We start from the raw sequence: 27533 nt of genomic DNA on the forward strand, positions 1-27533 counted from the left end.
AGTCAAGTCCTTGTATGTTCCCGAAGAAGGTTAGAAGGAACATTGACCCTGATAAACTAAGTACCATTCTATATTTTGATGTGAATCTAGATTTTAAACATAAATCTCAAATTTAAAAAAAAAAAAAAAAAAAAAAAAAAAAATAGAGTTACATTTCATCTTTAAATAGTTATGTTAGACAAAATTTAAATCGTTATGTTAGACAAAATTTATTTACGAATTTCCAACAGTATTACAATCCTACAGAATTTACCAGTAAATGATCCAGCAGTACCTCATTTGATGAAGCGAGTGAGTTCTATCATTGGCCAGGAATATGGGACTTTGTCACCCAAAAGATAATATCTACAGTCTCAGTTCCAGCAGAGATGCTACTTAGGACAGATGACGTTCCTTGAGTTCTTTCTTACTTGTCTTAGAGATGGCTAAGGGTAAAATCTAATCCTTCACCAACCATCATCTGAAGAGACCATCATGCATATTATCAATCTGTCCATGATCAAAATCACATTAATTCCTGCATTTTAAATTTTGCAGCACATGTTTTCCTGCATTTAGTAATCAGCATTGCATTCTGATTTTAGACCAGGTGACCTAGGACCCTATTAATCTTGATCATTTTACCATTCACTTTTATCTCAATATGTATGTGTTGTTCATGTTAAAAATCTTAAACATTATGCATACCAAAAATAAATAAATAAATAATTTTACAATATATATATACACACACATGTAAATTTAAAATTTCTTACTTCTCCTTAAATTTTCTGAATTGATTTTACTTCCTCTAGCTTTTCCTGGAATTCTTTTTATGCATTTTTCCTATTTTTGCTTGCTATTTATGCTTATGATATGAAGGTAGCCACAGGCATTCCCTTTGTAGAGATGGATGGTTCTAAACCATAGGCATTCCATAAAAATTTATCTTTGAAACTGGGAGACTCCTGATTTCTCATTGCATCTCCTGATAGATCATTGGGTCTCTTGGTGTTTAATTTTTAGCTTTCACCATGGAGGTAAGAAAGGAAGGAGTGGCCAAATCAGCATTAGAAATGAAGCACTGTTCCGAAGCTTCAGTCACCAGATGGGGTGTTTTCTTGTTTACATTCAGAAGCTCGCTTGACAGCACTCTGATAGTATTTCGACACACGACAGTTCCATACAAATCGAAAAACGGGACACCTCCACATAAAAGAAACATTCCTAGTATGATGATGGATAATAGCAATTTATATAGTTTAGTGACATTTATGCAAAAATCACATCTTGGTTATTTTTCGATAATTAACAATAGCGATTTTGATTATGAATTTGTTTCATAAAATTCTAAGCTGTTGAACTATAAAATATAGATTTTAGCAAAAAAGTTATGCTTAAAGAATGAAAAATACCTCACCGTACCTTTAAAATTGTATACATTTTACGATACCCTTAATACAGTATTCGCTACTTTTATTTTATGTTCCAGATGCCAGAATGTTTTAAATAAAATAATTTTTTTTTCACATCCACGTATTATTGTAACATGTACTTTTTAAAATTAGTGTAAATTACTTTACTCGTAAAATATAGTGAATGCACAGAAATTAAAGATTTCTACATGCCAGAAATGAAAAATATGAAATATGCATGTGCTTACAAAAGTCATGTATCTGCCTTTAACAAAATACGTAAATATTTATTAAATTTTTATAAATGTATTTGAAATGAAGGATTTATTCATTCATAAATAACTGTAAAAGTTACTGTGAAGAAATCTAATTATTAAATGTATCTAAATTTATAATGATTATAAATATTATCTAAATATATAATAACCTTAACATTGAATTGTAAGCATAAATTGACATTGAATTGTAAGCATAAATTGACATCCTGTTGACAAATATCTTATAAAACTATTTAAGCAAGAATTGTTCGTACTGGAAAGCAATCTGTTAAAAGGTTAAAGCAATTTCTATGAGATGCATATTTAAGAAAGTAATAAAGAAGAGGTTTGGAATATGTATTGTTGAAATGAAGGGTAAAAAAATCTAATAAGTATAATTAAAAGAATGATTCCCCTTACATTTTATAATAAGTCAGTTACAAGTTTTAAATAGTATTTAAAAAATAATCCTTACTTTATTCCCTTTCAGAAATATTCAGAGAAAGTTAAGTACTATTTAAAGTATTTCGCTATTAAATTAAAAGATGCTGTAATTTGCAATGGACTAAATAGAGTATTAATTATAAACTGACTTATAGTTTTCGATTTAAAAGATGACTTAGAAGCTAAAAAATCATGTCATATTTGAGAAAGTATTTTAGGAATTTTAGGAAAGTATTTTAGAAATAATGCATAATTTTAATAATACAATAAACTTTGATCTTAATTTTTGTAATCCTTAACCAAATCAAATCGAAGTACCTTAAATTTTTTTTCTAATGCGATTAACGAAAACTTGTGAAATTATTTTAAATTAAACCATTTTGAGCAAACTGTTCTGTGAAAAATATAGTATTTAATTCCGTTCAGAATGAAATGTTGTTTAAAAATGAATTCTTTTACTTAAATTTATTTAAAATTACTTAGGACTCTGAAGTATTGTAGAAAAAGAAAATATATACATTTATATGCATATTTACGACGTAATTACAAAATATTTACATCCAATCGTGTCAAAACCCATTGAACTCGATGGTAAATTACCCAATGTTTTGGTCACCAAAGAAGGGATCGCCAGTGCTTCAAAGCAGTGTATGGGGAAACCGGTTTAGGGCTACTCCATCTAACTACCTCCATGGCTTAACTTCTTACCCTAAGGGGGGGGGGAATACCCAGCAAAATGATTTAAATTAATAAATCTTTCTCCAGTGGGTGCCCGACCATCGTGGGCTTTGGGGCAATGAACATGCGGACTTCTTTGCAAAAAGAGGTGCCAGCTTACTACAGTATCTTAATACAGCCATTTTTTTATTGGAGGATTAAACTGTTTTTAAAAAGTTTATCTACATCTAATATCTTACGAAATCTTCAGACTCGTATAGCTTTAAAAAGTTGGAGAATGGTAAGTCCTTCTCTTATTCCTGATAGTCCAAGACACAGTGCAGTGCTGGCTTTCTGTCTGTCTACAGGGCATGATTGCTTTGCTGCCCACCTGCATCACTCGGCCATTTCAAGCGATCTTATTTGCCCACTTTGTGATTCTGGAGAAGAAATGGACAGGAACCACCTGCTTTGATGTGTGGCTCTTTGTGGTCTTACAGAAGAGTCCAGCTACTGGTAGGCAAGAGTGCTCCTTAGGCAATGACTTTATTCTTTTTGTTTTTAATTCTGTTGTTTGTAAGGTTCTTTGTAACGTTTTGCTTAACCACTGGAAATAAAAAATTAAAATTAAAAAAAAAGTCCCAACTTTATTATTATTATTATTATTTTAATTCTAGAATCTTAATCTTTAAATCTTGTTAGTCCTTTGCAGAAATGAGGCTTTAGGGAATCAAAGATAAAATAAATAAAACTGTCTAGGGAATTGGCAGTTAGATCAAGTTGATTCTTCTGACCCCCCCTTCCCCGTGCTCTTTGGATTCTTCCTCCTCCTAGCTTCAACATTGCCAACACTCTTGATTCTCTCCCTTTTCCTGATCTTATTCACCAATATTGTTGTTAGTGAACACTGAGTCATAAAAATGAACTGATTCAGTTCAGTGAGTGAACATTCTTATCTCATCTCATAAAAGAATGGCCCACCATTAGCATAATTAAAATTGTTAAAAAATGTATAAGCATCATAATGTCTAATAAGAGATCCTATACTTTAACTGAAGTGTAAATTATGTTCAGCATACTTTTTGTTTTATTTTCAGGAAAGTTTGATTTGAAAGCTATGTAAATTTGCATCGTAAATTTTTATGTATATACGTAACCTGCATTTAATGTATTATAATAACAATATGTGATATATGTGCGTTTATATTTAGGAGTTGTCGAAAAGCTCCCCTTATCCAGTGTGACTACTGTCCTCTACTTTTCCACGCTGACTGTTTAGATCCTCCTTTGACAACTTTACCAACTGGAAGATGGATGTGCCCTAACCATGCAGAACATTTAGTGGTAATACAGATTTTGTTTTCATGCTATGACAGGCCTGTTTGAATTCCAGATATAGACATAATTTCTGATTTTTTATTTATTATTATTTTTTTTTTTTTATTTTTATTTTCTCAAAACTAGAAATTCCAATTTTGAGAATTTGTCCATATATGTAATCTTTGTTATATACCTATAGACTTCAACTACTATGGATGTGCATTCTGCATAGTTTCTATAGAAATTCCTGAAAAACTATGAGCTATGAAATGTGTGGAGGAAAACTATGGGTTTTATAGAAAGAGCGTAGGGGAACTAGTATGCAATATGGATTTTATAGCAAGAAAGCTTTCAAAAAAATCTTTCTATTCTAGTTAACGATCCTAATTCCAATCCATCTTTGCATTCGGCCTTTAAAGAAATTATGTTTTAGTTCTGGTTTCATCAACAGATGGCGCCACTTACTTAGTCTTGCCCAGGCTTTCTTATCTTATCTAATCATTATTTCCTATCTTGTTCATTTGCGGTTTTGCAGCTGAGGATGGTGGTTCGATAAACCGTCGAAACTAGTCCTGTGAAAATTTTGAATATATAACGCTGATTTTTGTTGTTTGATTTCTGAATTATTATTTGTTCGGTGTGTTATTGTGTCTTAACAGTATATTAATTTGCAATAACAAGCTGTTAAGCAACTGCTAACGAATTTATTCATTTGATTCATAAACCATCAGTAATTTCCAAATAAAATGAACTTCTATTCCATTTCAGAAATATAATTTAAAAAGAAAATAAAAATTCAGTGACTGGTGCAGAAACAAGGTTATATTTTAAAAATACCGGTTAAATGGAAGTGAAATTATTTTTCAATTCAGTACGAGCTTTTTTGGTAACTGTATGCTTATATATAAGATATAAATTTAATCTAAATTATCCATTTCTAAAACATGCTGAAGTTTGTGACGTTTTATCTGTTCATTTCTTGATGAATACTTTCCCATCCGTTATTGACGAATATATCATAATCAAGTGGAAATTGAGTTTTCTGTGTATCAAGTAGATAATTTGAAAGAAATTATGTATTTGCGTATTGATATAGCATGGGGAGAAATTGCCAAATTAAAAATATGAATGGTGTATTAAATACAAAGTGTTGCTTATTGTAATACTTATTTTAATAATACCATTCAAATAAAGTGTGTGGAAGAATTTTTTTCTATTCTAAAAAAAAAAATCAGACTGAATTTCAACCAAATTTATTTTCTAAAACTCTTGAAGCAGTTCTGGATGAAAAGATTTAGCATGCAAGCAAATGAAAAATTGTTATATAAAAAAAAATGTCTTGTATTCAAAACTTGAGCTTGCTAAGCATGCTACATATAAATCATTGCACTCATAATTTATAAATAAATTATAAATATTTTTTTGATAATTATACAGTGGTACCTCGACATACAAGTTTAATTCGTTCCGTAACCTTGCTCATATGTCAAATTGCTCATATCTCAAAGCAGTTTTCCCCAATCAAATTAATTGAAATGCCATTAATCCGTTCCAGCTCCCAAAACACCACCTCAGTTGTTTTTGTTGTGTTTTTGAATAAGAAAAATGTATTTACAAGAAGAATAATTTATTTATAAATAATAAATACATATTCTATAGAAACATAATTAAAAGGAAAAGTGAAGTGCTTACAGAAGCGCTTAATTTTCGTCACTGGTCTTCGTTTTTTTCGTCACGCTTTGCTCATTTTCACCTGCAGATCATTTAAAAAAACTGTTTAAGGAGGTTTGTTTCTTCTTCCCTGTCAGGATATTGCGGAAATGAGTTAGGCAAGTTTCGTTGAACAACTCCTATACACGACCAGTGTCAACTTTTTCGTGGTGATTTTTATCCACTAGCTCTACAACGTTCTCCCATATTCCTAAGATCTTCTTTATATCTCTTGTAGGGATAACCTCCTCCATCTCTGGCTCTCCTTGAAAACTAATTTTTCGTTGAACCATCGTATGCTGCTGCAAATGTAGATCGTATAACTCCTCAGTTGTCAGCTCTTGAGACTGTTCCTCAACGAGTTCGTTCACATCTCACTCATCCACCTCTAGACCCTATGGATTTTCCCAGAAAAACAATCTCCTCTACCACTGACACTTCAGGTTCCAATCCTTCAAAGGCCCTTTCAGCTGCAGCCACAGCTTCTTCCATGCAGAGGTTAAGGTTCTCGTTGTAACACCCAGCCAGGCCTGATCAATAATTCTTAGTCATATCACGATGTTAAAGTGGTCCTTCCAGAACTCTTGAGGGCCCACCAGCTGCCGAGCGGTAAATTCGCTGAACACTGGTATTTCGGTCCGAGGTTCGAACCCCGCGAACGGGCTGGCTGCATGGGCGTTTTCATGGTTTTCCCCATGTGTAACATGTATACGAGCCAGTTTCCCTTAGAAAGTCCTCCACGAAGGCATCCCTCCCCTTAGGCATATAGCCCTCGTGTGCTTTGCCTTAATTATACACACACACACACCAGAACTCTTGAAGGGTAAGGTTTGTGTTCTCCGTCATCTCAAAGCAGCGCCGAAAAATGTGTTTGGTGTACAACTTCTTAAAATTAGAAATCACCTGCTGATCCATGGGCTGCAGGATAGGAGTGGTGTTGGGTGGTAGGTAGAGAACCTTTATAAACTTGAACTCTTCGAGTAAATCATCTTCGAGATTTGGTGGGTGAGCAGGGGCATTGTCGAGGACGAGAAAGGCTTGCATGGGTAGGTTGTTTTCTTGTAGATATTTTTTAACAGAATGGCAAAACACCATATTTATCCACTTCACAAAGAATTTCCTTGTGACCTACGCCTTCGGATTTGCCCTCCATATAACTGGCAGTTTTTCTTTTAAAATCTTATGTGACTTAAAGGCTCTGAGATTTTCCAAATGGTATACTAGCAGTGGCTTGATTTTTGCAGTCGCCACTCGCATTGGCACAAAGTGCTAGAGTTAATCTGTCCTTCATGGGTTTGTGACCTGGCATCGTCTTCTCCTCTGCCGTTATGTAAGTCCTATTCGGCATCCTTTTCCAGAAAAGCCCTGTCTCATCACAGTTGAAGACTTGCTGGGGAAAGTATTGGCTTCTATCAGTTTGGAAAACGTTTTGATGTAAACCTCAGCTGCCTTCACATCCGAACTTGCTGCCTCACCATGCCTGACGATGGAGTGAATGCCGGTCCTTTTCCTAAAGTTGTCAAACCAGCCCGAATTGGCTTTAAACGAGTCTTCCGTTTCCTCGCTTGTGGAAGTGTGTGGGATCTGCTTCAGCAAATCACCATAAGTTGCTCATGCCGTCTCACATATGATGCTTTGTGTTAAGGTTCCTCCTTGAAGCTGCTTCTTTGTCACCCGCACCATCAGTAGTTTCTCCATCTTTTCATGGAGAGAGGTACGGAGCTTAGAAATTATTGTAACGCCCTTAGCTGGCATTATACCCTTTATCAACTCATATCATTGATGTTCTATGCCTGTACATCCTTGCCAAGTCGATTACTCGCACACCTTACTCATGTTTTTCTATATTTTCACACTTTAATTCAATAGACATCATCTTCTTCTTCGGACCCATCGTTATAAAAATGAATGTGATAATGTTTTGTAAATGTACAAAAAGCAAAACATGCGAACTCAACTTAACAAAAATGCTTCGAAAATGAGAGAAACAAGCACACAGACAGTGGGAAAAGCTGTTAGACGCTGCACACGACACCAACATGCGCACTCATGTTGCGGTCGTGGGCAGCAGTTTAGTATGCGATTCCTCATTTTTCAAATTTTGCTCTCATCTCAAAGCAAAATATCGCTCGCTTGGCGGCTCGTATCTCAAAACTCTCGTATATTAGGGCACTTGTATATATCAAAGTACCACTGTATTTTTTTTTTTTTTTTTGGTAATTATATGTATTACTCTTGGTTAGCTAAAATTGAATTTTTAAAAATGTTATTTCCCTGTAGAAATCAAATCCAGAAACCATATAAAGCTATATGATTTATCGATTCTGATTTTCTTTGTGGTTAGTAGTAATTTAAAATATTTGCTTCAATCATATATTGGTAAATTTAGTGAAATATATGCTTAAGGAGTAAAATGAAAATTTCTAGTTAAAGATGCATATAATTTATAAGGAATATTTTTAAGTGTTCAGTCATATATATTGGATTTTAAATTAAATGTAATAAAATTGATTAAAGTTAATGATTATTTAAAAATTAAATTATTATAAAAAATATGCTGTACGTGTGCATTTTCAAAGTTGTAAAAATGTCGTTTATGCATTGACTACTGATAAGTTTTGCTGCAGGTTAGAGTGTATGTATACCATTTCATTGTACGGACATTTATCTTGAAGGTTAATGCCCAGGATTTATTATTATTATTATTATTATTATTATTATTATTATTATTATTTTTTATGTAGGGCCAGTAGAGATATTAGAATTCTAGAAAGGCTGATCCTTCCATATGGCAAGAAATTTTGGTTAAATTTTACCTCAAAATTTCTTAGTGCATTTAACATAAATCTGTATTGCTAAGATTGCTAAGAGTAATAATGTCAACATAAAAGGTTACCATACTCTTTTTACAAATAATTAAAAAAAAAAAAAAAAAAAATGTTTGGACATCACTGCATGAGTCATTATTCAAGTTTTCATGTGTTCATAAACATGCAGTAATAAAGTAAAATATAATAAATAATGATTCGCCAGGTTGTGTCAGGGATATAAAATATAGTAGGACTAAAATTAACAACGTTTCTATCTAGAATGTTTCGTTTTGAGATGTATGCCAAGCAGATATGCAGCTACGGAGCCAAATTATTGATCACACAAATTTATGCTAAAATATATTTTTTTCAGTAACGAAGTATTTATTTAGTGCTTTAGTGGTGAAAGGAAATTAAGAATCAGGAATCTACACATGCTTTAAATGCGGGGGAAAAAATCAAATTTTGCATGCGTAAAGCATTTAAAAAAAAGTTGTTGGCAGTTTTGAGGTCCGGATTTTAGATCATTCTGGATATTGGACATTCAAATCTCAAACTTTATACTGTAATTGATTTTTAAAGTATATTAAATAGTTTTGTATATTTGTCCCCTTATATTTATTTTATAAGATACTTTATATAGCTTTATATCAGTTTAACAGTACAGTTAAAAGTCTTTAATCCGGACTCGTCGGGACTTCGGCGATTCCGGATTATCGGTTTTTCTGGATTATAGATCATCAGTTTCAATCTGGTAAGATGGCATGCAGAAATTATAAAATTAAAAATATGAAACTGTAATTTATGAAATAAAGAGCAATTATGATCTAAAGGGTATCAAAATTTACAAAAAAAAAAAAAAAAAAAAAAAAAAAGCTTAATATCTATTTGTTTACTTTATTAAACATTTCTTTCAATGTGCGCAGGCGCAAAGCATTGCGCTTAGTCGAAATTAGAAAATTGCAACAAGAAATCTATTTGATGTATATTCGTGATATTTAAATGACGAGGAAATTGGTTTAAATTATATCGGAGTACATCGAGATGAAACGCTACATTTAGTGAGGAATTATAAGCCGAATAAAATAAAAACATCTGCCCTGAAGATGAGGATAGTGCTGACAGATCAACTTCCAGTTCATTGCGCATCCCCCCCTCCCCGTTCCGCAGAGCAGCATGAAATTGATAAACAGATTTCGGAATGGTTAGAGAAACAAATCACCTCTCTGTCACTTTCTTCATGCCTTTATCCATTTTTTGCAGCAGTTCCACTTTTTGTTTGATGGACATCGAAACATACTTTTGCTTTGCAGATCCTTTGGCAGCTCGAGCATCGGAAATTCTATTTGACATAATCGAAAGTTCAAGCTTACTTATAAAATAGCTCTAACAGTCAGCAAAAAATAATAAGCCGGATCCAATTAGAAGATTAAGGAACAACGCAGTCCTAGCAACATTAACTGAAATAGATAATTAGATAATTTTAGCATAGCTTATACCGTTCGTTATACATTAAACACGCATGCATAAACATATTATGCACATGTGCATATGCACGTGTGTAAAGGTATTACGCACATGCGTAAACGCCTATGTGCATGCGTTAACGCATGCGCAGAGAGCTTTTAGCTTTGAGGTCTGGATTATAGATCATTCTGGATTATGGGTGTTCGGATTAACGACTTTTGACTGTATTAATGATTTTTTGTAACTAATGGGATCTTCATTATGCCAATCACTTGTTCATGTTTGGTTGTCGATCCCTTGATAATCAAGCCCTTTTAAAATTTCTTCGAGCTCCAGTGAATCATTATTAACCTTGTTGTGAACCCCTGCTCTAACTTTATAAAAAAACTGCTTGTCACTCAATTCTGAAATGAATGAATCTAATGGTAAAATGAGGTGATAAGAAAGATGCATATTAAATAAACATTGCTATTGAAACTCATAGTGCCACAAATTCTTGTCTTTTAAACATTTCTTGAAAGCTGATTGTTTTTTCAATCGGTGCTAAATTTAACTGAAATATATTATGTATGTATTGTATTTGTATGTATGATATCTTCCATTTGTTATATACTTTAATGAACTGTAATGTATGCTTTCTTCGTAGAAATTTATGTAAGATGTTTAATATCTTGATTTTTTCTTTTTTATTAATGTATACAGAGAATATAGAACTCTATGCTTGATATTTTTTTCTCCTTTTCCAGGATCAGAAAATGTTGACATCTGTAAGTTTATCAGAAAGAGTCAAACTGTGGGATAAATTTTCATGCCCAGTGTCACAAGATGCTGTGAAATTGCATTTTCTCAATAAAGTTAATAAAAGGAATCCTCCTTTTCGACGCAAACTCAAATTGCCATCAAGAAAAAATATTGTTGTGAGTTGAAATTTTCATTATAAGAATTACTAATGCGTTAATTAATTATTTGTTATACATGCACATTGTACATAAAAAGGAATTGTGTAAGGCAATATTTTGCAAATAAATTTAAACTCTGATTTATTAGATATAGTTTGTATTATACATATAAAAGAAATATTTTTCAGGTTTTAATGTTATGAAAAGACACATCAGTCTGTATGCTACCACCGAAATCTGAGTTTCACAACCTACAGTAGCCCGAAGGCTTCATGAGATAGGACTGTATGCCAGGAGACTTGATGCTTGCATCCAGCTCACTGCAGTAGCCTAAAACTCAATATCATCCCTCCCTCATCGGGGGGGGGGGGAGCTTTATTATGATGATGGAAGTGTAGTGGTTTGGGTAGAGATTATGTTGCACAGCCACACATGCATTTAGCAAAGGCTCCCTGAGTGCTATGAGATACAGTAAGGAAATCTTAGACCTTATATTTGACTTGTCCTGGGTTTCTTTGAATGGATGACAATGTTCGTCCGCAAGGTCTAAGCTGGTCATTGGTTACCCAAAAAGTAAAGATATTCACTGCATGGATTGGCCCACCAGGCCTCCTGACCTTAACCTGTCTCAGGTATTCTCGGGAGGGCAGTTTTATATCACCATTCCACTCTGGGAACCATCCTGTAGTTGTAAATTGTCATGCTGCAGGAGTGAGATTGTCTGCCACAGGGACTCTTCAATTGCCTCCTGTCCAGTATACTGTCATGCTGCATGACCGACCTGCCTGGCTGTGATATTGGACCATATTAGGCTCATTTTCAGTTTGATATCACAAATGTGGATTCAGGACACCCCTGCACTATGAACTTTACTGATAATCATGCATGCATTTTTGAATGGTGCATCTCTTTTTCTGTTATAAATCTATATTCATACCAAATTTCATTTAAATCCTGTCCGTTGATTTTTCAGAAGTTCGACATAATGGGGAAATTCTCTTAATTTTGCACACTAGTGTATATAAAAGCAGATGATGTTTTGTTGTCCGCTAACCTCATTTTCATATTTTTTCATGGAATGCTTAGCAACTGTGTGTGGAACACAGTTTAGGAATGGCTAGTTTAAGGTAACAATTAATGTAAAAGATCATGGTCCAACCATTTCAAAAGTGGTTAATTATCAGAAGAAAGTCATGATCAGATTGTTGGTATTGTCAAAGAACTGACAGTTTTCAGCTTTTTTTTTTTTTTTAAAGAAACATGTCAATCAGTTCCAATGTGTACTGTCAGCAGGTCCACGCCAACAATAGGTGCAAGGTCATAAGACACATGGCAGCGCCGAGTCAAAAGGCATCGGGCAATCATTAAAACAAGCATTTCGTCTGGCTACCTGTATGAACATTAAAAATTCATGTCTTATTTGATCGCCCCTCTGGAGCTCGACTTGGGCAAAACCTCGGAAGTTACTGATTAGGATTTGTACTTAGGCAGTCTGAGCCATGGGTGTTTAAAATCAGTCTCCATAGGACTGGAGTTATCGTTAGCGATGGCTGTTTCAGGCTCGACAGGGACCGTATGGTACTGTCTTGTTCGTTTCGCTCGTTTTGGTGGAGCTATATAGTCACATAGTCATGTTAGTCTGGGGAGAAACACCTCAGTCGATGGAGTTGGCGAATTCAGTGAGCCTTTAAATGATTTTTAATAAAATTTTATTTCTTAAATTTAAGTTGAATAATTTTTTAAAATCCGTTTGTATATGCACGGCTTTTCTCCTAATTACTTATTTTTTAAATTGTTAATTGCATAATCAGTGACACATTTTAAACAGCATAAAAGATGCATAGCATAAAAACAAAAAGCATAGCTTATGTAATAATGAGAATACTCATTAAATTTGTCTATTATTTTCATGTTATTAATGAAATACTTTTTTGATTATAAATACATTAGAAACTATACTTTTATTGTAAATGCTACATTTTGAAACATTGGAAATTTATGGATTTATTATTATTCATGATGAAAAACATTTGTCATAGAAGGTCCTTTTTTTTTTTGGTCTGTTTGTTTGAATGGACAGAACAGTAATTATGAGCCAGGTCACAAACATTCATTAATATAAATCTTATTCATTACATTAATACTAATAAATATATATTAACAACTTCTAAACCATCGCATCTCTCTATCTGTATGTAAATATATGACTTATTAGATGTGTATATATATGTATGTATGAATACAAAAATGAACATTGCCAAAAAGTTTATTTGAAGTTACTTTTAATTCATATAACAATCATGTAATTGTATAACAACTGTAGTCATCAATTATTTGCAAATTATTATGGACATGTAATCATCAGTTGAAAAATAATCGATGAGCATTTAAGTACTAAAGCGTGTACACATTTTGTTATTGGGTTAACTCATAATTATATCATATGTGTGATCTACGTAATATAAACATGACTAATAAATAATAAGAAATGTAACAGCTGTGCATTTATAACATTTGATTATTTAAAACAGTACACAACTGATTATCACCTTCATATGTCTGTTTACATAATGAATTGTACTTTCCAATTAAGTGCACGGGCCTACTAGTGGCTGAAGTGTCGTTGAACACTGGTAGTTCTGTCTCAGGTTAGAATGCCGCAAACGGGCTGACTACATGGGCGTTTTCTTGGTTTTCCCCATTTGTAACTGGTATACTAGCCAGTTTAAAAAAATCTTCTACAAAGGGATCCCTCCTGTTAAGCAGATATCCCTCGAGGCTTCGCCGTAATCACATAAAACAAACTCATGATGTGCACACCTAATTTCTAGAGTTGGTATAATTAATGCGTTTTAGGTATATTACAGAGTGTTCTATGGGACAGTAAACAGCTCGCACATGTTTGAGTGCTCATGTATTCATGTGCTTTATTTGATCTTCATTTTGCTGAATAGTACCTGCTGGCTGTTAGGATGTAAATATCAGCCATATAGATTTTTGTCATAGAAGTTTTTTTTTTTTTTTGTTTTTTGTTGTCTGTTTGTTTTGAATGGACAGAACAGTAATTATGAGCCATAAAGTTAGTCAGGAAAATGCTTTCACCAGGTCACAAATTTTCCATTGAGCCATCAAATTTTTATTGAAATGCAGACAATAGAAAATACACATAAGTGATGTCTGATAAATAGACATATCCATCACACGTTTTTAAACTATTTTTAGTGTATACAGAATTTGGCTATTACTGATGTAATTGATTGCTGTAACCAGAAGTGTGTTTATCTGTTACTTGAAGTGCCAGAGTGGAGATCAAGGTGATTAACTTGATAGCAATCACCTTTCTATTATCTTCCATTACTAACAATAAAGTTTAAAACGAAAAGAGTGTGAGCAATACCAAACAACACGAAGAAGCAAACGTCACTTGAAAGGAAACGTCGCTTTCGCCAATCTGAGCGATAACTGATTCTTGTTTGGCTTTCAGCCTGTTTACCAAGTGAAGATGGTAACCCTATTTTGCCCAAGAGCGTTTCTCAGAACTGTTCCACCAAACCTTTGTTCCGGCAACAAATATCGTATGTGATAAGGGTTTTACTGGTAACAGTGCAGTTTAGCTCAGTTTCGCCTTCAATTTTGATAGAGAGCACCCTGCCCGGACGAGTCTGAGCATCTCCCACCCTTCTTTCCCTACCACCAACCTTTTAAGAGGACTTTCGCCTGGCATATTTAGAGTTCCCCCATGCCGCACGGACAGTATAGATTTAAAAACATCCATCTCTTCTCTGGGACTCAAACCCGGGTTCTTCAGCATGGCAGTCAGCAACGCTAACCACTCTACCAGTTGGGCGTCTTTTTATAATATAAGTGTATGTATGATTCTTCAATAAATGTTTGAGTGTGGATTTTAACAAAGCACAAAATGTTTGTACATTTAGACAAAAGATAAAATGTAATTTTTGATTTTTCATATTATTATGTTAATAATGCTGCATTTTAAATATTAACCATAAGCAATGTCTCTTTAATATCGTCACTACATAAAGGCGCGCGCTAGACAATGCACGACGGTGCCGATTAGGCTTGGTGGAGGCTCGACTGTCAGCATCTAATGAAACAACAAGACACTTTGCAAAAGAAATGCCCAGAGCTGAGGAATTATATTGTAAACATATGGTACTAATATACAATATTATCATAATACCCATAACTTATATAACGTAACTGGCAACTTTAATTTTACTGACCTGGAAATGATTTCGTTATGTGTGTTTTAAATAAGTAAAAGATACTTAAATAAAAATACCTTATGGGTATAATCAAAGATTTAAAGATATCGTTAAAATTTTTTGTGGTATAATTCATTGTTATTCACCTAATTTGTATGCTCTTAGTTTCATATGAACATTTAAGAATTCTGTGTAGCTTTTTGAAAGTAATTGTATGTATATATGAATGAAAATCATATATTCAGTCTACCGGAAAGTTCTGTTCCGTTTCGATGACAACAATTTTTGGTATGTAAGCGCATGTTTATTTGGCGTATGTTCGGCTCTCTATATTTATCACTTAATGTATGTATACTAATGTAGCAAATTAACTAAAAAACAAAGTTGATTCAAATGAGTCTTTGTGAAGTGATAGTGTACCCATGGCTACTGATAAAGTTCATTTACGCCACTGTATTTCATATGAATTCCAACAAGGAAGAACTACAGAAGCAGGTAGAAATTTATTGAAAGTGTTTGGTGAAGGTGCAGTTTCTGATAGGACACACAGAAGATGGTTTGAAAAATTTGAAAAAAGTGATTTCGACCTTCCTGATAAGCCACGTTCTGGGCGACCATCTTTGATCGACGATGATGTCGTTGAGACCATATTGGAGCGAGATCCTTTTCCGACAGCATCGGAGATGGCAGAGAGGCTTGATTTAGCTCAGCAAACCGTTTCGGGCCAGATTCGGAAGATAGGATTGGTGTGGAAATATTCAAGATGGGTGTCACATGAATCAAGTCAGAAGAATTTGGATGATAGGGTTGTCATATGCACATCTCTGCCTAATCGAAACAAAATTGAGCCCTTCTTGAACTTGATGATAACTGAGGATGAAAAGTGGATTACTTACGAAAACATCATAAGGAAAAGGGTATGTTGTGAGCCCGGAAAACCTAGCCCTTCCACCTCTAAACCAAATTTGACTGTGAATAAAAGAATGCTGTGTATATGGTGGGACATTTGAGGACCAATATATTATGATCTTTTAAAACCCAACGAAAAGCTCATTTTGGAGAAGTATTGTCAGCAACTGGATAATTTAAAGATAGCAGTCCAAGAAACGAGGCCACCAATGTTCAGTAGTAAGTATATAATATTGCATCATAATAATGCCAGGCCACATGCTACTTTGGGGAGTTGTCAAAAAACTGCGGAAGTTCTATCACATCCACCATATTTCCTAGACTTAGGACTTACTGAAAATGATTTGTTAGGACTCACTGAAAATGATTTGTTTTTGTCCTTAACAAAATTTTTTGAAGGGCAAAACATTCAAAAATGGAGAAGCTATCAAAAAAGCATTAGTTCAATTTTTCACATCAAAAGACACATTTTCCAAAAATGGGATATACAAATTGCCCTCACGCTGGCAAGAAGTCATTAATAATAATGGCAATATATTATTTAATAAAGTTTATTGACAGTAAGAAAAATTTTTATTTTGTGTGATTCCAAAAACGGATAGATCTTTTCGGTAGACTGAATATATTGTGATCCTCTGTATATCACATGAAAAGTGACTGCTAATTAAATTATTTGTGTGTAATTTAAGGTTCCAAATGCTGTAGCTGAACATTATAGTTGCCCTCCATTATTACTTCCACGTGTGACCGAACCTTCAGTTTCAAACGAAGGTTTATCTCTTATGTCATTTTCTGCTGTCTGTTCTACGGATGAGCAAAATGAGGTTGGTTTTTAATCATTTATTTTTATTTCTAGTGAAGTGTAGTGATAAATTATGTTGCTTGTTCATTATTTTCTTTAGCATGTTCTTTTTATTGATGAAAATTATTAATCTAAAATTTTGAAGATTTTATGTTAAGTAGCTAAGTTATTACGATTTTTTTTAATTATTGAAGTTATTATGAGTTGAACCTTTATGATAACCTTTTCTTTCCATAATCCTCATCGGAGTGCAAATTAGTTGTGTATTTAAGACAAGGGTTGGAATGTTTAGAGTTAAGAGCTTTTGTCACCTTCATCTTGCTATTACTTGCTATCACCAGTTCTGCTAAAGATTTATCCCGTCTTTAGTATCTTTCTAGCCAACGTTTAAAATATACACTAATAATTATCTTGAACCAGTTTAAATAGTCTGGTGTGTCTTGGACTGCATTAACTACGTTTGAATTTAAGTTTATCACATGCAATTTTAAATATCTGCAAGTAGCGGGGATTCGTCTATCACCTAAGTAGAGTTTTCTGTTCATTTAAGAGTTAAATAAAAGGCTTATTTTAACCATTTTAAGACTTGTCATTATGATAATTTGTTTCCAGTCAAGTAATGCCTGTAAGAATATAAACAATAGCTTTTGAACATGGAAGAAACCCTGTAATTTATTTAATCAGAAAATAGTCCACATGTAAAGAAAAATTAAATGGACTTAATTAAAATTTGAACAACCCACACTATAAATAAATTTACCTGTGATTTAGTGCTTTTTTTCTGTAAATTTTTTTGTAAACTCATTAGCAGTAAGTTTCAGAAAATTAATGAGAAAAGTCAGCAGCAATGAAAATGTTAGGATCACCATGGATGTGAAAAAGAGATTGTTGAAAGGTATGAAGATGGCATATCTGGGACTTGGCATTGCACACCGTATGGCTTACTATGATGGTGTTTACGATTTCAGAAAATAAAGATGCTATTTAAGTTGACTAACGTTGTGAGGAGGTGAAATTGATTACCAAAGAAAGATCAGAGACATTAAAACATGTTGAAAAATTGTTTTTGATTTAGATAGAAAAAAGAAAGCATACGTAACAAATCGTGTAGTGCTTAATTTATGTACAGTGTATATTTCATCTACTGTAATGGTATTTTAGTATTAAACAGTGTTAAAACAAAAGTATTTTGTTATAAGACTGGATGAATTATTATCCTTTTACTTTCGTGTATGAAGTAAAAATGTGAAAGATTTCGGGTATCATATTTCAATTCTGGAATCCATTTGAAGGAAGTTTTTGCATGTCGTCTGTATGTATGGGAGAATAAAGGACTCTTTTTCCAAAAAGGATTCAGAAGAGATTTTTTTCATGGTATCTATGTGTGTGCATGCATGCATGCAAAGTATGCCTTGTTATCCTACTCAGTGGGCTCAATTTTTTTTTATTCTTATTTGTTGGTAAATAATGCAGTTTTTGCTTAGAAAGGATTGAATTATTATGTTCAAGTTTTTATGCTTTAAGTTAATCTGCATGTAATAGTTGTAAAATTGTCAATAATTTAAAAGTGTAAATGGTGTTAAGACTAACGAGGCTGTCATTTGTTTACATTTGAAACTCTTAGTAGTTTGGCTGTCTGTCAGAAGAAATACTTTTGCCAGCTAGTCTGCAGGTGTCTTTTATCGTAGAAATGAGCCATAACCAATTTTTCGTAGGGGTTTCTTGAAGAATTACTTTTCAGTTTGCCAAATTGGTGCATTTAACGATAAATTGGTGATATTCATTTTTAAGTAAAAGGCAAATTGCCCTTTGTCGTGAATCCCAACATCCAATTTTTGAAAATGAACATTCAGTGTAGATAGCTTTTGCAGCGAGAAACAGTCTGATTTTGCCACTTGAGGCAGTAGCTGAATTTGCTGTTGTTCTTGATGTACAAATGAGTAAAAATATATCAGAATAGGGAAATAAATTTAAACTCTACTTATTTTTAAAGAAAAATTTTAATTCCAACATTTTAAAGTAATGCTATTGTTTTGCTTTTTTGTTTGTTTGTTTGCAGAGCCATCGATGAGATTTTAGTGGTCTAATTGATCGCCCCATTTTCTGTAATTTAGTATAGACACATTTCAGAAATGCAAAATAACATTTATAATTTGAAAATACTTTCGAAAAGATTTTCATTTAGAAAACTTTTCTTACAACCAGCAGTGCTTGCAACGGTTATGAGGAAAGCTCAGAATAGTATTACAATATTTAGAATTTGTATTGGAGATCGTATTTTAGAATAAAATAATGGAAATGAAACTTGGAGATCGTATTTTAGAATAAAATAATGCCTGTAAGAATATAAACAATAGCTTTTGAACATGGAAGAAACCCTGTAATTTATTTAATCAGAAAATAGTCCACATGTAAAGAAAAATTAAATGGACTTAATTAAAATTTGAACAACCCACACTATAAATAAATTTACCTGTGATTTAGTGCTTTTTTTCTGTAAATTTTTTTGTAAACTCATTAGCAGTAAGTTTCAGAAAATTAATGAGAAAAGTCAGCAGCAATGAAAATGTTAGGATCACCATGGATGTGAAAAAGAGATTGTTGAAAGGTATGAAGATGGCATATCTGGGACTTGGCATTGCACACCGTATGGCTTACTATGATGGTGTTTACGATTTCAGAAAATAAAGATGCTATTTAAGTTGACTAACGTTGTGAGGAGGTGAAATTGATTACCAAAGAAAGATCAGAGACATTAAAACATGTTGAAAAATTGTTTTTGATTTAGATAGAAAAAAGAAAGCATACGTAACAAATCGTGTAGTGCTTAATTTATGTACAGTGTATATTTCATCTACTGTAATGGTATTTTAGTATTAAACAGTGTTAAAACAAAAGTATTTTGTTATAAGACTGGATGAATTATTATCCTTTTACTTTCGTGTATGAAGTAAAAATGTGAAAGATTTCGGGTATCATATTTCAATTCTGGAATCCATTTGAAGGAAGTTTTTGCATGTCGTCTGTATGTATGGGAGAATAAAGGACTCTTTTTCCAAAAAGGATTCAGAAGAGATTTTTTTCATGGTATCTATGTGTGTGCATGCATGCATGCAAAGTATGCCTTGTTATCCTACTCAGTGGGCTCAATTTTTTTTTATTCTTATTTGTTGGTAAATAATGCAGTTTTTGCTTAGAAAGGATTGAATTATTATGTTCAAGTTTTTATGCTTTAAGTTAATCTGCATGTAATAGTTGTAAAATTGTCAATAATTTAAAAGTGTAAATGGTGTTAAGACTAACGAGGCTGTCATTTGTTTACATTTGAAACTCTTAGTAGTTTGGCTGTCTGTCAGAAGAAATACTTTTGCCAGCTAGTCTGCAGGTGTACAAAGCATTCTTCCTTATTAATACAAAGCATTCTTCCTTATTAATGTCACTGTGATCTGAATTTAGTTGGTATTTAATTGAATTTTGTCATTACAATTTAGTTGAATTTCATCATTAAATGGATATGGAAGCATCTGAAAGTAAAAGTGTTTATTTACATATCATGCTCTCATTAAATACTTTTTATGAACATTATTTCTTTTCTCATAACTTCAGACTGAATCAAAAGCTGGTCCTAATGGGAAAGCAAATATGGAAGTTGAGTTAAAATCAAAACTGCTGTTATCTGAATTACCAGTTTCCATTTACGTATTGTGCTGGTTTTTAAAGACATTGCAATGAAGAGTAACATAATAAAATATTAAAATCAGAAAACAAAGTTAAGATCTTAAAGTTATTCAGTTATGTGTTTTATATTTAAAATTATACAAAATTTGGATTTTATAACTAGTTGCATTTGTAGCATTAACATAATTTTGTATTAATATTTTTAATGAAACTTACTTAATTTTCATTAAAGATTCATTTTTATGCAAAGTATGCCATGGCATGTGGGTTCCCAAGAACACAATAATGGGAAATAAAATAACCATACAGTGTTCCTTATTATCAACAAAGGGGTGTTTCGCTTCTGCCGAAGGCTCATTGTTACTTTTGGTAATCTTTCATTTATATTGTGGCAAATAAGTTGCTGAATCTAGAAATATTATCCATTAAGTTCTCAGCAGCCACAATTTGAATATATCTTCTCTCTGGTTTGCTCCTAATATCTGAGAGATTTGATTTGGCTTATCTGATTATTGCAGAACAAGAGAGGGATATATCAACATATATAGAAGAAGAGGGATACCTTCATGGATGGGAACATAAAAACAGAACAATCCTGCAGAGGAGCCAGCATGGACAACAATTAGTCTATTTTTTTAATTGACATTCATTTGTGTACCAAAAACCATATCATGTTAACATTTCTTAAACATTAAATTGCTGTCTATCATGTTTTGTCATTGTAAAGGATGTGGTGTTCACCTTCCTTGAGTTTCCTTGTTTCTTGCAAATAACTAATCCTCTAAAATACAATATCAGAACTTTTAATAACAATTTTTCTTTTATTCATGTATTTCTTCCAGGGAAAATTGATTGAACACAAAACTGTACACAAAATGTCTTTTTACCACGAGAAATCTGTTTTTCTGCCCTTAACACAAGCAATCATTTCCGTATGTCTGCCGTACAACACATTTAACAAAATGATCAATTTTGCAGTTTTGATCGGTAGATCTTTTACGGTTCTTTCCAGGTGTACTTAGAAATTGATTTTCACCCATTGTCGATTCTTCATGCTTAATTTTTTTTGATTGTTTACTACAATATTCCAGTAACTTGAGATGGTCTCTTTAAAGTTTGAGCGAGAGGAACTATTAGAGAGTTTGTTGAAGCATCAGAAGCACAAAATTCTGCAATATTATATTTATTCTGCAATATTATACATGATTTGATGTGTCTGAGATTTGAAAGGTTGACATATCTTAAACTGGAAGAGCATTTGTAAAAAATGGCGATTATTAGTGCACTACTAAAAGCAAGATAAATAAATAAAAATTTTAACAAATAACAGTACAAAAGGAATAACAAGGAGAATAAATAAAGGTAATATAAAGCTGAAAAGACACCTGCAATTGGGACGAAACCAACTAGACAAATTGTAAACTGTTTTTCCCTCAGCCATCAGTTATCCTCCCAAAAAAAGCATTCTCTTGGTTCGCTATTACTTGAAATATACTAGCTATATAATAATATACTAGCTAGGGTACTTGCTATGGTGACTGCCAAACACTATGGTGGGAGTTGTTCTCTTCATAGACAGTAGTGAATTAAGTCAGTTTGTGCACAAACTTCAGTGTCTTTTTGCTGAGTAGGACCAAAAGTAAACTTTCAATTTTGTGTACCGAAAAATCTGTCTTCCTGCCTGCTGGCTGAATTGCTTGTTTTTACATAGTAACTCTAAAATTGTTTTAGCTGTATTTTTTCTGTATGTACTCTACAATTTCTAATGAAGATGCTCTGAGGTTTTATGTATTTTCCCCTTGCAATGAGAACTGAATTAATTGAATGAGAATTATATCTCTATTGAAATTCTATAAAATAAGTTTAAATGAAATGCATCAAAAAATGTGTGTAATTTAATAGGTCTAACAAGGAAGTCATGTAGTGTCCACATCAAATGTTTTTCTTATTGGAAAAGTGTGAGTGGTATATACATCTAAAGATATGGAATGGATTAATCCCTTAATTCCTCAATAAAAATTCAGAAGGTGATCTATCTGCCAATTTTTTTATTCTTTATTTTAACCAGCCTCTTTTAATCTCTTTTAACGCATATATTCTGTTTTATTCATATCTGGGGGGGGGGACTAAAAAAAGATTTTTGGAACGTATTTACTCGGGTGCGGAGATATAGTTAGTTGAGTTTGGTGTATTGGAGTCAATTCTGTTGAGTGTGCGAAGAGGTTTATGATGCATACCGAAGTACTACCGATTTTAATTTAGTAATTTTATACCACTGTATTTAGTATTAGTATAGTCACTTTTTGGGGGGGGGTCATTTAAACTAAATATAACAAGCTATAAGAATTTTATATGTTTAAATAGTATAGATTTGTATATAATATATGTTTCAGATTATTCATTATAATTACTGTGCTATAAAGCATAATCTGAAAATGTAAATTTTTATAAAAGACATTTTGTATCTTATTATCAATTCCTTCAGAAATTATGCTATTATGTCAAATTTTCCTATTAAATAAATATAGAATTCTTTTTTATTTTCAGTATTTTCCCTCTAAAAATAACTTCATTGATATTGTTCTTTTTTAGGTTAGATATATTTTTATTCTCTAAAATTTCAATATTGAAATATTCATATTTTTATCTTTCAGTGGCTTGCCAGTGTGGTTTCTTTTCAAACAAATGTTGCGAAGCATGTGGCAAACTGTCATAGTTCACTGAATTCAGATTCAACTGTTTCTTTATCGTTAGATAGTAATAACGATATTTCATCTGATAGTACTATGAGTGCGAACAGTTCGATCCTAAATCATTCTAATAACTTACGCGTGTTGCAGAATGGTCCCCATTTTGCTTCGGCATCCACAAATGGAGAAGGCGAATCTACAAATTTGGAGCCCAGTGTTAAATATGAATATTATAATTCTAACTCGTCGTGTGTGTTATCATCATCATCAAATAATGTAAATTCATCTTGTAAATTTCCTCTTGTCAGTAAGCCCAATACTGTGTCCGCTTCAAGAACTCATAAAAGCTCATCAAAAAGCACATCTTGTGTGTCAAATCAATGCTCAACACCCATCAGTGTTCTCCAAACCAAGCCTTCATCATCAAACCTATCTTCATCTTTTAATGTTTCCAGTACACCTGGTGTTAGAGGACTATCGGTGAAATCTTCTTTTCAAGGTCAGTTAACAGTTTGTCCATAAATTTTGGATATTCTGTACTTTTTTTTTATATATATTGGTGCTTTTCTAAGTAAGCTAACAAGATCCCTCTCATTGCTTAACTTTTTATAACTTGTAACTTAGCCTTATTAGCATTATTAAGGGGCAGTTTATTTTTATACATGATGTGCATATTTGTCTAAACATTCTTTCCAGTGGTACACCTAAGCATGTCATTTGCAAACTTTGTGTTGAATTTTGGCTGTTTTCTATTATTGATGAATAGTGAAGAATCTATATGTATTATTCTGCGTATTGTCCTATATGTATTATCCTATATGTATTGTCCTGTGGAAATTTGGTAACATCTAGACCAGTCAATTTTGTATACTTATAGTTCTGCACCCTAACATGTTCACCTTGATGCCAGAATTTTGAATTTGTTTTTAATTTATTTAATATTTTTATGACTTTAATGAATTTTTGATTAATAGACTCAGCAATTTAAAAGATCTTTTTTCTTTAGTCAACAAACTTGACTATTTAAGTGATGTGTTGCCACAACCTGATACAAAATACTTTCATCTTCCATGTGCCAGCATGCTGCCATTTTAAAAAGTATAAGTTATTTAACTTGCAATTGAATTTGTTTGTTAACAAATGAAGCAATTTAAAAGATATAAAAAGAAATTTTAAAAAATTAAATATATTAATATATAAATATAATATAAAAATAATAATAAGCAATAGTTTTTAGGGGGAGAGATTTGACCCCTAAGAAATTCTGCCTATGAATACAGTTGGCATCTGAATGTGGTTAAGATGGTACTTCATTTTCATCTGCTAATTGTTAATATTGAAGGCATTCTTCTAATTTAGAGGCACTTTAAAACCATAGAAAACCATAGTGTGATAATGCTTTTATGTCAGATCCATTTCCTTCTCTTTCAAAATTTATTTTACAGCAGATAATTCTTAGAGAAGTATTTAATTCTGTTGCAAAATCAAATGCATCTGACCTCCTGAATCAGACCTTCAGTGCAGCACAGATTGTTGTGGACATGCTTGGCGACTTAGATTGCTGTTCATCTTACATGTCTGTCTTGCCATTATTGAAACCTTTGCACTGAAATTATGCCTCTTTCCATGGCATAACATTAGCTTCATATTGTTCTGCAAACTGGCAGTGGATATCAAGAATTAGTGGGCCTTTTAGTTGCAGAAATCTGATTGCATTTATGTGTTTGACCATTTAATGATGTTCCTGTATGCACAGTAGACATATAACTCATTTTGGGAGAGAATGATCAATATGACATACCATGTTTATAACTCCATCCTCACAGGTATACATAATCACACAGGAATATTGATCAGGAGTACAGTTAATTGTATATATTGAATCAGCTTCATAAGATTGGTATCAGTGCTTTATTTCTTAGTTTTTTTGTAGTTGAATAGCTATTTTGTGTATGTTGCTTTAATCTTCCGAACATTACAGGGTTGACTGTGAATACTTTGTTTCCCTAAACGCCAGGAATGAGTGGAATTTTTTTTATAACCTGGATTCTTTTTCTTCCAATATACAAGATACCAAAATTTGCCATAAAATCTGCACAGGCATGTCCATTGGGATAGGCAAATATGCAAGAGTATTTCACACTTTATCATTTGAAAGGAGTTTATACTTTTGTTTTAAGAGTGGGGTATTTTCATCTTTACCTCAGAACTAAAAGTGATGGCTGGATAGAGGAAAATGTGGCTGGGTTAGCTTATAGCCATTTTTTGCTAAAAGATCGGCTTTTTTGTTTCCAAGCACCCCACAGTGTCTGGGAATTCATTAAAAACAAGCTCTCAGTGAGAGGTAATTGCTATGGATACAACAAGAAAGTAATCACTAGGAGGAGACAGCTGCCATAATTGCAGCATATAACTGCTTTGCCTAAGTTAGTATCAAGTCCGAGAAGATTTTAAATTGCTTTTCCCATGGAAAAAAATCTATGCTTCGAAGTTAGAGGCACTGAGACCAAAAGCATAGGATTTTCCAAAATATCCGTCACAGTACAATCTAGTACCAGTACTTTTTTTACATGCAGAGTCATCAGTATAAATGTGGATCTACTCAGAGCTAGGGTAATTTGATTTTAGTGTTGTGTCATGTAGTCACAGTTAGTTACCTGTATAAATTGCATGTCTACTTGCTGCTTTTATACTTAAATTTGCAGAAGCTTTTCTTTCATGTTTGCTATTGCACTTTGTCTACAGATTTTGGATTTACTTCATTTTAAATAACATTGTTCCAATTTTTTTTTTTTTTTTTTTTTTTTTTTTTTTTTTTTTTTTTTAAGTTATGCATTGCAGGCCTTTGTGAACATTTTTAAGAGGTGGATGTAATGTATATAAATTTTAAACAGTCAAATTTCTTCTCTTGCAAACCCAACTTGAAGGTACAACAAATGAACTTCTTGGTCATGTCCAATTTTCTATAGCAAAAATTGTTTGTGTTTTTCAAACTTTTTTCCTGCAATTTTTGCAGTTTTCAACCAAAAAATTACTAACCCTTACATTCATCCTGTGTAATGGGTTTGAATAATAAAAGACACCTTTAGGTTGCTGTTTTCCATCTTTTTTTTCCATCTTCTAAATTAAAAACTGAACAAGGCAGGTGTAGCACTCAATCCTTGAAAAATCAGGACACACAATAAATATACATTTGAAGCTACCATAAAAGCATGGTCAACAGCCTCACTATTTTCTGTCTTCTAAATAAAAAAGTGAATGAGGCAGGTGTAGCACTCAATCCTTGGAAACAATACATACACCTTTGAAGACCCTACTGTATCACATATTGAGCCAAAGAGCTTGAATCAGTTCTTTGATTGAGCTGTAAGGCAGAACTGCATTTTGGGTTGATGCTTATTCATGTAAAAATATATTTTATATGGAAATGTGCAATTGAGGGACATGACTTTTATCCTAAGTAATTTTTTTGTGAAATTAAAAGTAGTGAAAAATAAGTGTAGTAATTGCACTTAGTAATAATTGTAATATTAAAAAAAATAATAATAAATAAAGTTGCTGTAATATCTTTTCGGAGATGTGACAATGCTAATTGCTTTTTCTGAGTGATTCATCAATCCATTTTTGTACAGTTGATCTATTTTTTCTTATCAGATCGGATATAGCAAACCAAACTTTCAGTCTCTTGAGAGTTCATTATAGTGAGGTTTGACTAAATGTAAAGGAAATGTGTTTCAAATGAATTCAAAATTTTTTCTGATGTAAGTCATTAGTGAAAGGTACTAACTTTATCTAAGCAACTTAATTCAAATTTACCTTTTAGGTTTTATATTTCCATTTAATAAAGAACTACATATTTTTGTATCACTTTATAATTATTCAACTGGATTATGCCATAATTTGATTTTATTCAATTTTCAGATAAACTACATATGAGTAATTGTGATGCCAGCCCACAAATTTTAACAAAACTTTTTAACAATCTTCAAGCCAATTTTGAAGGTTCAGAAGGTAATTTTTAACATTATGGATTTTATATTTTAAATATTATATTCTGGACCATGACATACTAAGGTTGTAGTTTTTGTTGTTGCTAGTTTTAGATTTTATATTAATCCGTTTCTTAAACCCTGGGATTGTAGGAAGCGAGCAAATTTTTAAAATTAATGGATTGTGGTTATGTTATTTGCAAATGTGGAAATTCATTAATAATTAATTAATTGATGTACTTAATGCTAAATTGGCTTAAATTATTTATTATTATATATTT

General features: G+C 32.5%; 1 protein-coding gene across 1 annotated transcript in view; it reads left to right on the top strand.

Annotated features, from left to right (window-relative positions):
- LOC118185623 (PHD finger protein 12) overlaps positions 1 to 27533 on the top strand; it is a 78935-nt gene that overhangs the window by 31273 nt on the left and 20129 nt on the right. The window contains exons 6-10 of the mRNA XM_085812541.1: positions 3964 to 4096; positions 10806 to 10976; positions 16783 to 16917; positions 23228 to 23762; positions 27185 to 27274. Of these exons, the coding sequence (XP_085668667.1) occupies positions 3964 to 4096; positions 10806 to 10976; positions 16783 to 16917; positions 23228 to 23762; positions 27185 to 27274 (1064 nt within the window). The remainder of the gene's footprint in view (positions 1 to 3963; positions 4097 to 10805; positions 10977 to 16782; positions 16918 to 23227; positions 23763 to 27184; positions 27275 to 27533) is intronic.

This window comes from Stegodyphus dumicola, chromosome 3 (assembly GCF_044657685.1).
Source record: "Stegodyphus dumicola isolate Sdum_Otavi_A_Nest chromosome 3, ASM4465768v1".
Classification (NCBI taxonomy): Eukaryota; Metazoa; Arthropoda; class Arachnida; order Araneae; family Eresidae; genus Stegodyphus; species Stegodyphus dumicola.